We start from the raw sequence: 14408 nt of genomic DNA on the forward strand, positions 1-14408 counted from the left end.
GTGTCACCCTCGAGGTATTTTGTAGCAAATGCTACATGTTGTGTCATGAAATTCATTTTTTTTTGTTTGTTTCTTTGAGAACAGTCTCTCACTACAAATAAGAGACCCACAAGTGCATACATGTCCCTCCACTTCTTTTGAAAATTTTCGTACTCGTCTTCTCTTTTTCTCTTTGTCATATTTACTGTTAGGGTATGTCTAGACTGCGGGGGGGGGGGAGGGTTCGGGATACCAGTATCCCAAAAAAACTCCGCCACATCTAGGGAATGCGTTTGCTCTTCTGCTTTTTTTCGCAGAAGAGCAAACACACTGTTTCAGAAGCCCTGTCTTCCTCGTTCCACAAGGAAGAAGAGATCTTCTGAAAGAGGAGGGTTTTTTTCCCCAAAAATTTGGCCCAGTGTAGATGGGCCAAATTTCAGAAAAGCCTCTTCCCCCCCCCCAAAAAAAGGCGGAAAAAGGTACTCAAATTGCGGTGCGCATGTTGCGTACCTTTTTCTGAAAAAAGTTGTAGTCTAGACATAGCCTTAGGGGGTTACAGAGTTCACCAGCACATATAATGATGGAAAGATTTCTTGACCAAGCAAATAAAAAGAGAATATGCACAATCCCCAATGAGCGGCAAGGACGGATGGTTATTAAAATGAATAGTTAAAGGTGAAACAGACAAAAAAATCCCTTCCTGACATGAGGAATTACGTATCTTTAAATTTTTGAATGAATTTTTCATTTCTCATTTTAAAAGTTGTGTGTGTTTTGCGACAAAAGAGCCCTGTTTGGTTCTGTTCTGAGCCATATTTAAGCTTAGAGCAGTAGGTTGCAGACCCCCTGGTCTATTGGCTAAGAACTGGGACTGTTTTCATGTACAAGGATTTGTCTATGCTGCCTACAGCTACACTGCCGTTTTTTTGCGGAAGAGGCTATGCAAATTGCACTCTCATTTGCATATCTTCCGCTGATCCTTTTTGCGGAAGAGGTTTTGCTGCTAAAAAGCCCTGCGCAGACGGGGCCATTTGTCGGGAAAAAACCCTTTTTTGCAAGATCCCTTAATCCTCAAAAATCGAGGTTTACAGGATCTTGCGACAAAGGGGTTTTTCCCGACAAATGGCCCCGTCTACGCAGGGTTTTTATTGGCAAAACCTTTTCCGCAAAAAGAATCGGCGGAAATATGCTAATGAGAACACTATTTGCATAGCCTCTTCCGCAAAAAAACGGCAGTGTAGCTGTAGCCTGAGCAGCCAGCGATGCACCCAGGGAAGCCAACAGCTTCTGCAGGATGCTGGGCAGGGTGGGTGGGGCTGAGGCACTCCCACAACAACTTAAAGGGCCGGGATCCCCAGTCCCCTTTGAATTGCCCAGCTCTGGGGCAACTGCCCCCTTTGCCCCTCCCCCCGTTGGCAGGTTTGACTGCCCAGTATGGGGCTGTGATTGCTAAAGCGCATTCAGGCGTGGCACGTTCATTGGGTTGTGCAGAGCCTGCCGGTGCACCCCCACGGTTCCCTGTGAGTTTTAACGTGGGGCAGTTTGCAAAGCACCCTCGGGACCCGTGCAAGGAGATTTCATCTTGCCATAGAAAGCGAGAAATTCCCACCGCTCTGCCCCCCGTAGGTTTTGGGAAGCTACAGAAAACTCAACAATTGCTAAACAGAAACCCCACAAAAGAAACCTCCCCATAGCCCGTGCTCTCTATTCTCTTGCAACGGGCCGACCTTAGCAAAATGGCACGCCCAGGCTCCAACCGGGCCCTTGTCAGCATGTCTCCTTGGCGGGCCATTCCGACCCGAGTGTCTGAATGAAGCATCGACATTTCAGCGGGCGTGGAAATGCCATAAAAAAAATCAGAAATTTCTGTGTCTCGTTCAAACGCAGAATCAGCCCAAATTTCCCCGTCAGAATTCCCCCCACCCTGGAAATCCCATTGCCTGACCAGCTGGACATCAAAACTGGCTGACCAGGCTGCCTTTTCAGCTCCAGCTAATTGGCCTAGGTCGGGGGAGGAGGGGGATAATTTTTGATGCAGGGGCATTCCAAGAATTTGGTAAGTGGCCCATGATATCAATGGAAGAGATGTGGGGTCTGGGATGGGGGTCTGGGTGCTGAGGGGGGCTCGGGGTAGCGGACTGGGGTGCAGGAAGGGGTGTGGGGTCTGGAAGGGAGTTCGGGTGCAGAGGTTTGCATTGCAACCTAGGGCAGGCAGTGGGGAGGCAGGGTCTGGGAGGAGGTATGCGTGTAGGAGCAGGGACGCCGTGGGTTTGGCTTGTGACCCGGGGCAGGCAGGCAGTGGGGGTGCAGGAGTGGGGTGGATGCAGGAGCAGGCTCTGGCTGGGAGGCGCTCAGTAGCCCAGAGGGATCCTCAGGCAGGACCCTTGCCTTCCTCACCCCCCGCCCTCATGCCACCCAAAGTGGCAGGTTTCCAGCCAATGGGCAGCCCACAAACACCCGCCCCCAGGTGTGCACATGCCCCCCGTAGCAAGGGTGGACTTCCGGAGGGGGGGGGGGGAACAGCAGCCGTGCACACCGGGACACAACTTGCTTTTTGACCCGTTCCCTGGGCTACCAGGGACTGAGGGGAAAGTCCTTGAGTTCCACGCACGCCCCTCGCTCGTGGCTGGCGAAGGGAGGGGGGGCGCCCGGGCGCCCTCCCGAAACTCTGCCCTTGCCTGGCAGCTGGCTGCGTCGAGCAGTGTGCAGGGGCGCAGCGGGCAGGGAGTCTGTCTGAGGCTCTCGCTGGGCCCTGTCTAGGGGGTTCAGGGGCCTGTGAACCCCTTTCCCCCAAGGGAACTAGGGCTGCCGGCCTATCCGCTTATGCCTACATCGAGCATATGCTGTATCTCTGAGAAGCAAGAAACTCTATTCTATTGGCTGGCGGAGTCACATCTTGCTGTGGATGGGGATGCAGGGTTGGGGGTCCCCGACGCACCGTCACACTGACATCAGCACAAAATGGGTGGAGGGACTCCTGTGTCTGTCGCCCCCTCTTGCCGTGGTGGGAGTGACCGTCCAGCCCGCCGGGCAGTGTGAACAGGGCCCGCTTCATTAACACCGGTGCAAGCAGAACACGAGCAAAGGGGAATGTTCCATCCGTTACATTGGGTAGAAGCCTTCCGCACACACTGCCAATGTGCAACGGTGTGTGTGTGTGTGTGTGTGCCGTGCAACATGCAACATTGTGTGTGTGTGTGTGTGCGCGTGCGCATGTGCAACATGCAACAGTGTGTGTGTGCACGCGGGACATGCAACAGTGTGTGTGTGTGTCTGTGTGCACGTGCAACATGCAACAGTGTGTGAGTGCACGCGGGACATGCAACAGTGTGTGTGTGCCTGTGTGCACATGCAACAGAGTGTGTGTGCCTGTGTGTGTGTGTCTTTTCTGTGTTCTGCAAAGTGCAGTGTCAACTTCTAACTACCCAATAATGGGAGAGAGCTGTAGGAATGGGACTGGATTCTGGGGCCATACATTGAAAGAGTCAAACTGGAAATCAGTCTGAAGGCAGAGCTGGAAAACCACACAAAAAACCAAGGCCCCGCTTCAGCAAAGCACGAAGGCGCACACTTCACTTTAAGCACAAGAGGTCCCATTGACGACAGGGAGAACGTGTGAATTTAAGCACATTGCTGAATCCATGTCAAAAGGTCGAACCCATTCACTTCTGAGCAGTAAAACAATCAGCACATGGAAGGTTTGATGTGGCATCTCCCAGAAGTCAGCTTGGTCCACAGGGAAATGGGGATCGTTTGATGGGTTAGAGGCGGTTGACTTTGTTTCCTCATTAAAAAGACTTGGACTTTTCAGTTTAGAAAAGAGGAGACTAAGGGGGATATGATCGAGGTCTATAAAATCATGACTGGTGTGGAAAAAGTGAATAAGGAAAAATTATTTCCTTATTCCCACAATATAAGAACTAGGGGTCACTAAATGAAATGAATAGGCATCAGGTTTAAAACAAACAAAAGGAAGTTTTTCGTGACTCAGCACGCAGTCAATCTGTGGAACTTCTTGCCAGAGGATGTTGTGAAGACTGGGACTTTAATAGGTTTTGAAAAAGAGCTAGATAGATTCATGGAGGTTAAGTCCATCAATGGCTATTAGCCAGAGTGGGCAGGAATGGTGTCCCTAGCCTCTGTTTGCCTGGAAGTGGGTGACAGGGGAGGGATCACGTGAGGATTACCTGGTGTGTTCCCTTCCTCTGGGGCACCTGGCATTGGCCACTGTGGGCAGACAGGACACAGGGCTAGATGGATCTTTGGTTTAACCCAGTGTGGCTGTTCTTATGTTTCTAACCAGCTTTTTGGCCCTGTAGTGTCTAGAGATAAGAGTATTGAAAACTGTAATAAAGTTACACTTTAAATGGGCAGGGGTTTCCCAGTGCTGCTGGCAGACTGAAAGGCTCTGCAGGGAAGCATGTGCTCAGAAGCAGTTTGCAGAGAGCCAGCCACATGGGAGGCAGGGTAACAATAGAGAGAGACATGCCTATCTCATTGAGTCCAGTCAGCTACCCTCCAAGCAGGACCAAGTACCATCCCTGACAGATTTGCCCCAGGTCCCTAAATTGCCCCCTCAAAAACTGAACTCACAAACCTGGGATTAGCAGGCTAATACTCAAACCACTGAGCTATCCCTCTTCCCTTGTTTCCTTTGGGAGCAGCCAGTTTTCTCTCTCTGGTTTTGTGGCTGCATCTCAGGCTTCCAGAGGCTAAGAAATCCAGTCCTGTGCTATTGCAGGCATAAGCCGATTCACGTTTCAATCTGGCCTCTGTGCGGGCGCATGCTCTGGGTCTGACCGAAGCCTCCATCTTGCCCCCACTCGAAGAAAACAACAAAGACGTTTTAGTGGGGGGAAAACAGGATGGTTTTTATTTTTCATCTGTGCGTGCCTGGGGGCCGGGCTTGCCCTAAGGAGGGACGGCCCCTTTCCCACAAAAAGCTTCCCACGGCTAACATGAAGCCCTTGTGGTGTTCCCAACGGCGCAGCGGAGCTGCAGAAATCAGAGAGCGCTAGAACTGGAAGGGACCTCAAGAGGTCATCAGATGCCATCCCCCGGCCTCCCAGCTCCCAGGCACAGTGGATGGGATGCAAACCAGCCCCCCTGCCCAATTAATTAAACCTTTTCCAATCACTAGGGAATTGAACAATGTTACTTTGATTCAAACTGGCCAATCCGCACCGGGGTGGATAAGAAACAAACCCCACGGTCCCACTCCTCATCTCGGGGGTCTGGGAATTCAGACATTGGCAAATAAATAATTATTCTCTGCTCTGGCTCTTGCATAGTCAAAAAGTTTTGACCTGATTGGAAGGAAGAGTCCTATGCATCCGACTGCACTCCTGCCTCAGCGACACACGAGGCTCGCGAGCATGTCCCCGACACACACAGGCCCAGATGCGTGCGGGCACACGCTTATTAGGCCCATGTGCAAACATTCTCATGCATACACACACGGCCCATCCATACACGCACAGAGACACGTGGCCCATGCATGCATACACCTTGCACTCACACATCGCCATGTACACACTCATGCACACAGACACACGTGGCCTGTATATGCATACACTTGGCACTCACATCTCCCATGCATACACACACACACACACACCCCATGCATACACACACACACACACACACACACACACACACACTCCCCCGTGGCCCATGCGAGCACCCACAGCAAAGGAAAGGAGTGAGATGCAGCATTATTTCAGTTCCATTTCTGAGCTGGATTTGTGAGCCCTTCTCCTGGAGGAGTGGAATTTGACTCCGAGGACGATCGAGACAAGGAGCAGGAGAACGCCGAGGAACAGCAGGACCCACTGGCCTGCGACGGCTTGGCTGCTATCCAGCGACATCCCCAGGAAACTGGCTCTGGCACTGGCACTAGACGGCGCTTGACCTGCGTGAAAGCAAGAAGAAAACGGGGGCTGGTAGAGCAGGCCGAGCTGCTGCGGGCCAATGGAGCCCTCTGGACCCAGGGCCAGGGAAACCTCTTCCACAGCGGGCGGGCCCTTGGCAGGGCTCGAACGTTTGACCACAGGCCCCTGGCTCGTGGGGAAGCATCTGTGGCGAACGGTTTGCTGGGGCCGGTGTCCGCCCCACGGTGTCCTGCCAGCACCTTGCGATGCCTTGTGCTGGGCGAGCCAGCGTTCGCTGGCCTTGGCTGCTGCATCCCCCCTCCCCCGGTCTAAGACATTGCCGGGGGGTGGGGAGCCCTTCACAAACCCAGCAGCCTCCGTTGGATCCTTTCCAACCCCGCCCATGCATGGCTCTGGTCTTCAGGGGCGAGCATCATCCCGGGGATGACAGGCAGCCCTGGAGACTGTATCCCAGCAACGCACAGAAGCTCCACCCCCAGGACCCCGTTCGCCCGGTGGTTGGGACCGGCTAGGGACCCCGTGGGGGCTGGCATACCCGCATAGGGCGTCCAGTTGTACTCGGGCCAGCCCAGGCTCTCCCCGGTCTTGGTGTTCTCAGCAGCCAGCCAGTCCGTCAGCGGCTTGAAGTAGGTCATCAGGGCGTCGGCCGACATGTTGGGCTGCCCGGTGATGAGCTGCATGGCCTCCGGCCAGGGCTTGCTGAAGCCCAGCTTCATGGCGTTCCTGCGGGCGGGAGCGAGCGGCTGCAGACACACGCGCACCCGCTGCCTTTGCGGACGGCCCCGGCCTCCCAGCCCCGGGCCTGTCCCCTGCGGGCTGGCGACGCGGCTCGGCAGGGGCGGTGACTGCAGCATAGGTCGGCTTATCCCGGCTGGCTTTGGGTACCAAAGGCAGGGAAGCCGCAGCCTCAGGGACAAGCCGCCCAATGGAGGACCCCGGATTCGGGGGCACCGCAGCAGCTGCACCACCCGTGGAGTCCAGGTGAGTGGGGGAGCGTCACCCTGTGCCGACACCCCTGCACTCAGCACCCCTCCCCAAAAGGGCGACGCCGTCACCTGCCTGCAAGGCCAGCAGGGTACGGACGCGGAGGGCTGAGGCTGAGCCCTGGGCTGCAGCCGGGAGGGGGTGGAGAGGGAGGTAGGACTGGGCAGGGATGACACAGGGCACTCTACTCTCTTGCGATCTGTGCAGCAGTGAAAGGGTTAAGCTTTGCGGGGGGGGGGGGGCCTTAATCAGCCTTAATCCATGCAGGAACCGAGGTGCCACCTTGTGGCAGCTTCTTGTATTGCACCAGCTCGCTCTAGCGCAGGGGTCCCCAAACTTTTTCTGCCACCCCCTCCCCCAGCAGTTACGGAAACTCCCCCCAGCCCTGGGAGCTGCAGCTGGGAGCCAGCCAGGGCCGGGAGCGGAGCCACAGGCAAAAGCCAGGGGAGCCGGGACTGGAGCCATGGTTGGGGCAGGAAGAGGGGGCCCAGGCCCCTGGGTGGGGGGGCTGGCCCAGACCCCGCTGCGCCTCCTTGGACATTCCCTCCTGCCCCCTCGGAGGGTGCGCCCCACAGGCTGGAGACCTCTCTGTCCGCGGAAAGGCCAAGCCCCTTCCCACAGACCCGGCCACCTCCCTTCAAATAGCGACGGATACCGATGGCTCGAGTGCTTCCGTTGAGAGGACGAGGGGACCGCAGCTGCTCTCCCCAACACCGTCACCTGGCAGGGAAGGGCGCAGGCCCCGGCATTTCTGCCTGGAGCCCCCCGGGACTCCAGAGCGGCGTTAGAGCCAACCGTGCCCCCGGCAGGGCGGGGGGAGGAGAGTGCAGGGGGACTGGAGACCAGCCTGCTCACTGCGCGGCACGAGGCTCCCAAAGCACCTGACAGTCACTAGCGCGGCCCTCGGAGAAGCCGCTGGGGCTGCCGACGGGAGACAGGAGGGTTAATGGACTCTCCCGTTTGGGGAGCTGGGACCAATTCTGGCCCCCTCCCCCGTTACAGAAAGGATGCGGACGCATTGGAGAGGGCCCAGCGGACGGCAATGAAAATGATTCGGGGGCTGGAGCACGTGACCTACGAGGAGAGGCTGAGGGATTTGGGCTTGTTTAGTCTGCGGAAGAGAAGAGTGAGGGGGGATTTGAGAGCAGCCTGCAACCACCTGAAGGGAGGGTCCAAAGAGGATGGCGAGAGGCTGTTCTCAGTGGTGGCAGGTGGCAGAACAAGGAGCAATGGTCCCAAGTTGCAGTGGGGGAGGTCTTGGTTGGAGATTAGGAAGAACCATTGCTTGTTTTGTTTAAAAACAAGGTGCCAGTACTAGGGTTGCCAAATGGTTTCAAGAAAAAATGTGATAAAAATTTGTCATGGGGAAAGAAAAAAAAAAAAAAAAGTGCCGGGGAGTAACCAGGGAGACGTGGGAGGTCGGGGCCAAAATCCAATTGCGGCCCCTTTGATTTCTGCATGTCCCGAGCGGGCTTCCATCTGGCGCAGCGCTCGCGCTCCCCAGGCCGGCTGGGGGCTGTGCTGGGGGAAAGCGGCTCCCAAAAGAAGGTACCGTCCCAAGAAAAGCACTGGGAAGAACTATTTCCCTGGGGGGGGGAGGGGAAGCTCTGCGATGGGTTCCCTAGGGAGGGGGTGGAACCCCCCATCTCTAGAGGTTTTTAAGTCTCAGCTTGACAAAGCCCTGGCTGGGATGATTGAGTTGGGGTTGGTCCTGCCTTGGGCAGGGGGCTGGACTCGGTGACTCCTGAGGTCTCTGCCAGCCCTGGGGTTCTGAGAGTTTAACGGAAGGCAGGCGCCCCGCCACGCTCCCTCCCACCACCCCAGAGTTCAGAGGCTGCCAAAGTCCCGGGTCAAAGGAGAGATGGGACATGGCGCTAGGGACGGGAAAAGCTCATCCGGAGAATAACTCATCTGCCAGGCCTCCTGCCCTTCTTACTCCCAGCACCAGGCTCCGGAGGACCCCAGGCGCCTCTCCCCGATGTCCCACTCACCCCAGCAGGGCTCCGGCTTCCTTGGACTGGTAGATGTCACACTTGTGCAGGGGCCCGGTGTGGCCGGCCGCTTTGCAGAGGGCCTGATGGAACTGGAACTGGATCACAAAACTGACAAAGTACCTGGAGTGGGGAATGGAGGGAAGGCGACATTCTCGGGCCTGTCTGGACACCCAGGCGTGGAGAGCCGCTGCCGCTGTCAGGCCCACGACGACAGGCTACCGTTGGGACGGGCCCGCAAGGCCGGGGTTAGCTCCCCTGTCTGACGCCCGGCACCACGGAGCTGCAAATCGTTCCAAGCGCTCAGAGCGGCAGGTTAGCTCCGGCGGAAACGACCACGCGGTGAGCTTCGTGTGGCGGCATCACGGCTGCTGCCCGCAGCTCCCTGGTCTTCCCAGAGGCCTCGCCCCCCAAGCAGCAGGCACATCCGGCCCTGCTCCCGAGCTGCCGTGATCGGCTAGCCGACAGCACACACGGGCTCCATGGTTGGCACCACCGCCCGGCCCACCCACGCCCGTCTGTTGCCCCGCCCCTCGGTCTCTCTTCCCATCGCGGCCCTTGTCCCAGGCTGGGGCCCACGGCGCACACGGGTAACCCCGGCCCGGCCTGCCTACCTGACATAGGGAACGTTGGCTGGGATGTGAAACTTCGCCCCAGGATCAAAGTCGTCTTCCGACCTGGGCACGGGCGGGCACAGGCCTTGGTACTTCAGCCTGCAGCCGGCAGGGGAGAGTAGTGGTTAGGGACCCGCAGCTGGCATGGCCCCACGGCAGGTTTTTAAGTCGCGATGGATGGCAGAACAAGGAGCAATGGGCTCAAGTTGTGGTGGGAGAGATCCAGGTTGGATATCAGGAAAAACTATTTCTCTAGGAGGGTGGTGAAGCACTGGAATGGGTTACCTAGGGAAGTAGTGGAGTCTCCATCCCTAGAGGTGTTTAAGTCTCGGCTTGACAAAGCCCTGACTGGGTTGATTTACTTGGGATTGGTCCTGCCTTGGGCAGGGGGCTGGACTTGATGACTCCTGAGGTCTCTTCCAGCTCTATGAGTCTATGATTCTATGCCCTTGGGCAGGGGTGGGGGTGTAGCAATTAGCAGAGACCTTGTCAAGGGCAGGGAGGGGCCGGTGGGTCAGAGGGCTCGCAAGGGGAGCACGCTACAGGGAGACGGAAGGGCTGGCTGCGGGGGGGTGAAATCCCCAGACTGGACCGGGGCTGGACACCCTGGGGTGCAGTCCGACGCGCCTCCAGCGCCAGGCAGGAACATCTGACTGACCTGAGGTTCCACCACTGCTGGTTATATTCCTCCTCCTTAATGCGCCCGTCAAACACCTTCCAGCGCCACTGGTCCATCAGGTACCCGAAGGGCAGGAAGGCGATCTTGTCCAGGGCGATGCTCAGCAGGTAGTTAATGTCACTCTCTGCGAAGGAGGGGGAGGGGACGGGAGGTGAACAAAGACGCCTGGCTAGCCCCATTCCCTGTAGGCTGTGCGCAAGGGCGGCCACCCAGGAGAGAGTCAAGCACCACCCCAGCTGGTTAGCAGTGCACCCACAGCTGGCAGCATGGGGTGGTGCGCACTCCACACATGCCTCAGTGCATGCAACAAAATTCATTCCGCACATGGATGGGAAAAGTTCGAGGGAACACGGGGGCCCTCCAGCACTGGAAGGCGGGTAGGACACGGCCCCAGAGTTGTACTATCCACACCCCTTTCTTGCCACGCCCACTGGCCACCAGCCCATCCACATCACTGGCCACTGACAGGCCTCAGGAGGTTCCAAGTGCTGACAGCAGGCAGGCATCCCACAGGAATGTACACTGGATCCCGCCCCAACGCTATCTCCATCGCCAGCGGGCCCCTCGCTAGCAGCAGGGAGCGGCCCAGGCCCTGGCCAGCTCACCACTGTTGTCCTCCACCTGGTCCAGCAGGTTGATGCTGTGCAGGTGCTTGGGGGTGGAGACCGACAGGGCCATGACGTCGCCGATGGCCTCGTGGAAGCCGGGGTTGGCCCCGTCGCGGAAGGAGATGGGCTGGTCCTTGTACTGCAGGAAGTACTGCACGTGGCCCATCTCGTGGTGCACCGTGATCAGGTCGTCCATGTTCACCACCGTGCACTGCTTGATCCTGGAACGCAGTGGGGAGTTAAGGGGGGCAGGGAGAGAAAGACGGGCGGGCGGGCAGCCCACGCTCCCAGGCAGGCCCATGGCCGTGAGTCTCAGAGCTCGGGTCAGTTAACTCAGGCTCACACGGTGGGGCTAAAAACAGCAGGGTAGGTTGGGGGCTGGGCCCTGACACCAGGCAATACGGGAGGGTCGCGGAGCCTCAGCTGCTATTTCCAGCCCCCCAGCAGGAGGCCCTGGGCCGGGGCAGGCTGGCTGGCCAGGCAGACGTAGCCGCCGGGACGCAGGCCTGGCACCCCGGGGCAGAGGCGGCTCCGTGGGATATACCCTGCCTGCTGCCCTGGGCTGGTGCTCAAAACACTGGGCCGCGTCTTGCCCCAGCCTCCCTGCCACTGGGCTTGGCAAACCCCCCACACGAAAGCAGTGGGCACGTGGGCCTGCAGCCAGCCTGGGGCTCGCTGGGCTGGGTGTCCCAGGGTGGGGGACCAGCTCGGGGGCAGGACGGACTGTCCCTCTACGAAGGCCCCTCTGCTCTCTCCCAGCACTGGCAGTGCCGCAGGGCCCGGGGCCAGCCTGGGGGACGGCCCAGCCCGCTCCCGGAAGCACCTGAAGTCCTTGCGGTTGTAGAAGTCCCAGGCGGAGGCGTGGCACACCACCTCCCGCCCGTCCGACGGCTTCTCCAGCATGGACCTGGCCCAGAACTCGGGCGGCATGGGGATCAGGCCCAGCGAGGTGAAGAACTTATCCGACTGCTCGAACATCTTCTGCGGGGTCCAGCCCTGTGCAGCCAGCAGAGAGCACATGGGAGCCGGCGGCAGGAAGCCAGGCGCAGTGACACGGCAGCGCCTCTCAACTCTGAAACCCAGGGCACGAGCCGGCTCCCATCAGGGCCAGGCCACATTCTCACTGGTTGCAGCGGGCGCAGGGGGAGGAGCAGGGGAAGGAGTCCCGCTCTGGCGCTGTCCTGAGACAGCAACAACAGAGGTGAAGGAAGGACTCCGAGCGCATCCCCTCTGGGAACCAGCTGAGCTGCCTCACTCAGGGGGGTGAAAATCCAGCTCCGGCGACCTAGTGCAGCCTAGTGCGACCTAGTGAACCTTGGTGTGGGCAGCGCGAGGTCGAAGGAAGAATTCGTCCACCCGCCCAATTACGACCTCGGGGGCGGGGCTAACTACAGGAAGCAGGGGGGCTAACTATGGCCTTGGGGGTGGAGCTAACTATGCCAAGAGGAGGGACTAACTGTGCCGAGGGGAGGAGCTAACTGCGCCGAGGGGAGTCTCTCCCATCACTGCAGCGGGGGGCTACACTGAGGCACAGCAGCTGGGCTGCTGGAGTGTCTCAAGCATAGACAAGCCAGGATCTGGCTCCTTAGCCCAGGGGCAAAGAGGGAGAAATGCTAACAGAGGCCCCCTCCAGGGCCGGGAGGGGAGATTCAGGGATTAGCTCCTGGGCGGGGGACAGCCTGGGGAGCACTCAGAATCAGGCGGCTCTGGGCCAGCTCTAAGCAGGGGGGCTCTGACCGGCTCCCTGGCCCCCGCAGCAACACAAAACACAAACCTCCCTGCTTATTCCCCACAAGACTGGTCCCTGCAGGACCCCTCTGGCCTGTTTCCCCCGCCCCCAATCCGGACGAATGCTGCTCTGACCGGACCCAGTTCATGTTACACCCCCGGAGGAGCGGGGGGGGGGGAGCGATTTGACCCACGGCTGGGCATGGCGGAGCAGGGCACAAGGGGAAGGAGATTCAGCCCCTTTTCAGCCCAGGGTGGAGCTAACAGGACCCACCTGGCCTGGATCCCAAGCGGTGCCAGCAGCGGCACCGAGCACGTCCCTGTAAGGGGCTGGCTGGATTCTCTGCCGTTTTACCGCAGAGCGTCTCACGGGCTGCTGGCTGCATGAGGGCCTGGGGCCCCGGGCCCAGGGGTTGCCGGTTACTGTGTTTCTCAGGGGGCGGGGAGTCGGCATCTCCTGGAGAGCAAAGGGGTTCCCGAGGGGAGAGTCTCGGGGACTGTGGCGGCACTGACCTGTTTCTGCATGGCCGGGGTGGCATCCACTTTAGAGGCAGAAGGGAAGGGCATCACCAGGTCAAAAATGTTGGACCAGGACTGGGCCCACATGTTGCCTAGAGCCCGCAGGGGGTGGGGGCAGGAAGGGGAGGACAAAGGGAGAGCAGAACAAAACCGAAGTTAATCCCAGCCAGAAATGCCCCTTATGTCCTCAAATGCTCCCCGTTCTCAGGGTAACACGTGACAGAAGGAGTCCCCGTTTAGCCCTGATAGCCCTGACATAACCCAGCGTAACTCAGCTGCCAGCAGGGAGAGGAAGGATTGCCCAATGGTTAGAGCGTGAGCCTAGGATTTTCCAGACCTGGGTTCCAGTCTCCACTCTGGCTCTGATTTGCTGGGTGCACTCGGGCAAACCTCTTGCGTTCAGGGGCTCCTGCCTTCCCTGAGTTTCTACGGAGGTTTGGAGCTTACCTGCCTCAGTTTCCCCTCTGTACAAGGGGCAATGACCCCTCCTTCATATCAAAGCTCAGGAGGAGCCGTGATGGAGCCAGAGAGGTATCACAGAAAGGGAGTGGCCCTGGCTTTGAAACCTGGCTTCAGCTTGGGCCCAAGGGTACAGCGAGGCAGAGATCCCTGAGTATGTAGAGCTGCAGGGCGCGAGGCAGAGATCCTGCCTGGGTAGCCGGGACTCAGGGTAGATCCGGCACTCAGGGTAGATCCAGCTGGCTACAGGTCTCACCATTAAGTGCCTAACGTTTGGTGCCCAGAGCTGGACTTTCCAAAGAGCTCCAGGCAATTTCCCGTACACAGCACCCAATGTGCTGGGCTTTTCACAAGGCCGGACCTCCCCAGGCCAGGAAGTGTGGTCCCTGTTCACGAGCCCTCATTTTCACAGGACAGGGGCCCTTCCCCTGACTAGCACCGTCACCCCCACATTAACAGCCTGATTGCCAGCCCCGGGCCCAGCCGTAACACCCGCTGAGAGCATCCCACGGGAAACACAAGGGCCCCGCCGGGCCTGGCAGGGCCTTACCGAGCAGGTGGGCCGGGATGGGGCCCTTCAGGTTGACGTGCTCCGGGCCGTACTTGTTGTGGAGGGCGCGGCGCACGTAGGCGTGCAGGTTGAGGTACAGGGGCTGCAGCTGCTGGTAGATCCTCTCCAGGTCTGCTTCGAAGGTGGCCGTCTCGTAGAGGGATCTCCAGAAGGCCCCGTTGTCCGTGTGGCCTGCCCAGATGTGGGAGAGCGGGGAGGGTTGTTGGCACCCTGCCTCCCCTCCCTCGGTGCCCAGTAGCTGCACTGCCCCGGCCCAGGGACGTCCCGCCCTGCCCTGCCCCGCCCCCTTGTGCTGGGGGCGGAAGTGTGGGCCAACGGTGGCTGACTGGACCTCAGTTCTGCACCATCGTGCCTGGCTCCAGGCGGCCTCCTTTGTCCACTCAGC

General features: G+C 58.8%; 1 protein-coding gene across 1 annotated transcript in view; it reads right to left on the reverse strand.

Annotated features, from left to right (window-relative positions):
* Positions 1–4823: 4823 nt before the first annotated feature.
* ACE (angiotensin I converting enzyme) overlaps positions 4824–14408 on the reverse strand; it is a 56961-nt gene continuing 47376 nt past the window's right edge. Inside the window, exons 17-25 of the mRNA XM_075911171.2 lie at positions 14003–14194; positions 12988–13085; positions 11570–11742; positions 10744–10967; positions 10118–10262; positions 9460–9558; positions 8846–8968; positions 6406–6593; positions 4824–5890 (exon numbers count right to left, since the gene is read on the reverse strand). Coding sequence (XP_075767286.2) covers positions 5694–5890; positions 6406–6593; positions 8846–8968; positions 9460–9558; positions 10118–10262; positions 10744–10967; positions 11570–11742; positions 12988–13085; positions 14003–14194 — 1439 coding nt within the window. The 3' untranslated portion in view covers positions 4824–5693. The remainder of the gene's footprint in view (positions 5891–6405; positions 6594–8845; positions 8969–9459; positions 9559–10117; positions 10263–10743; positions 10968–11569; positions 11743–12987; positions 13086–14002; positions 14195–14408) is intronic.

The sequence above is a fragment of the Pelodiscus sinensis genome, chromosome 29, assembly GCF_052426305.1.
Source record: "Pelodiscus sinensis isolate ZL-2025 chromosome 29, ASM5242630v1, whole genome shotgun sequence".
NCBI lineage: Eukaryota > Metazoa > Chordata > Testudines > Trionychidae > Pelodiscus > Pelodiscus sinensis.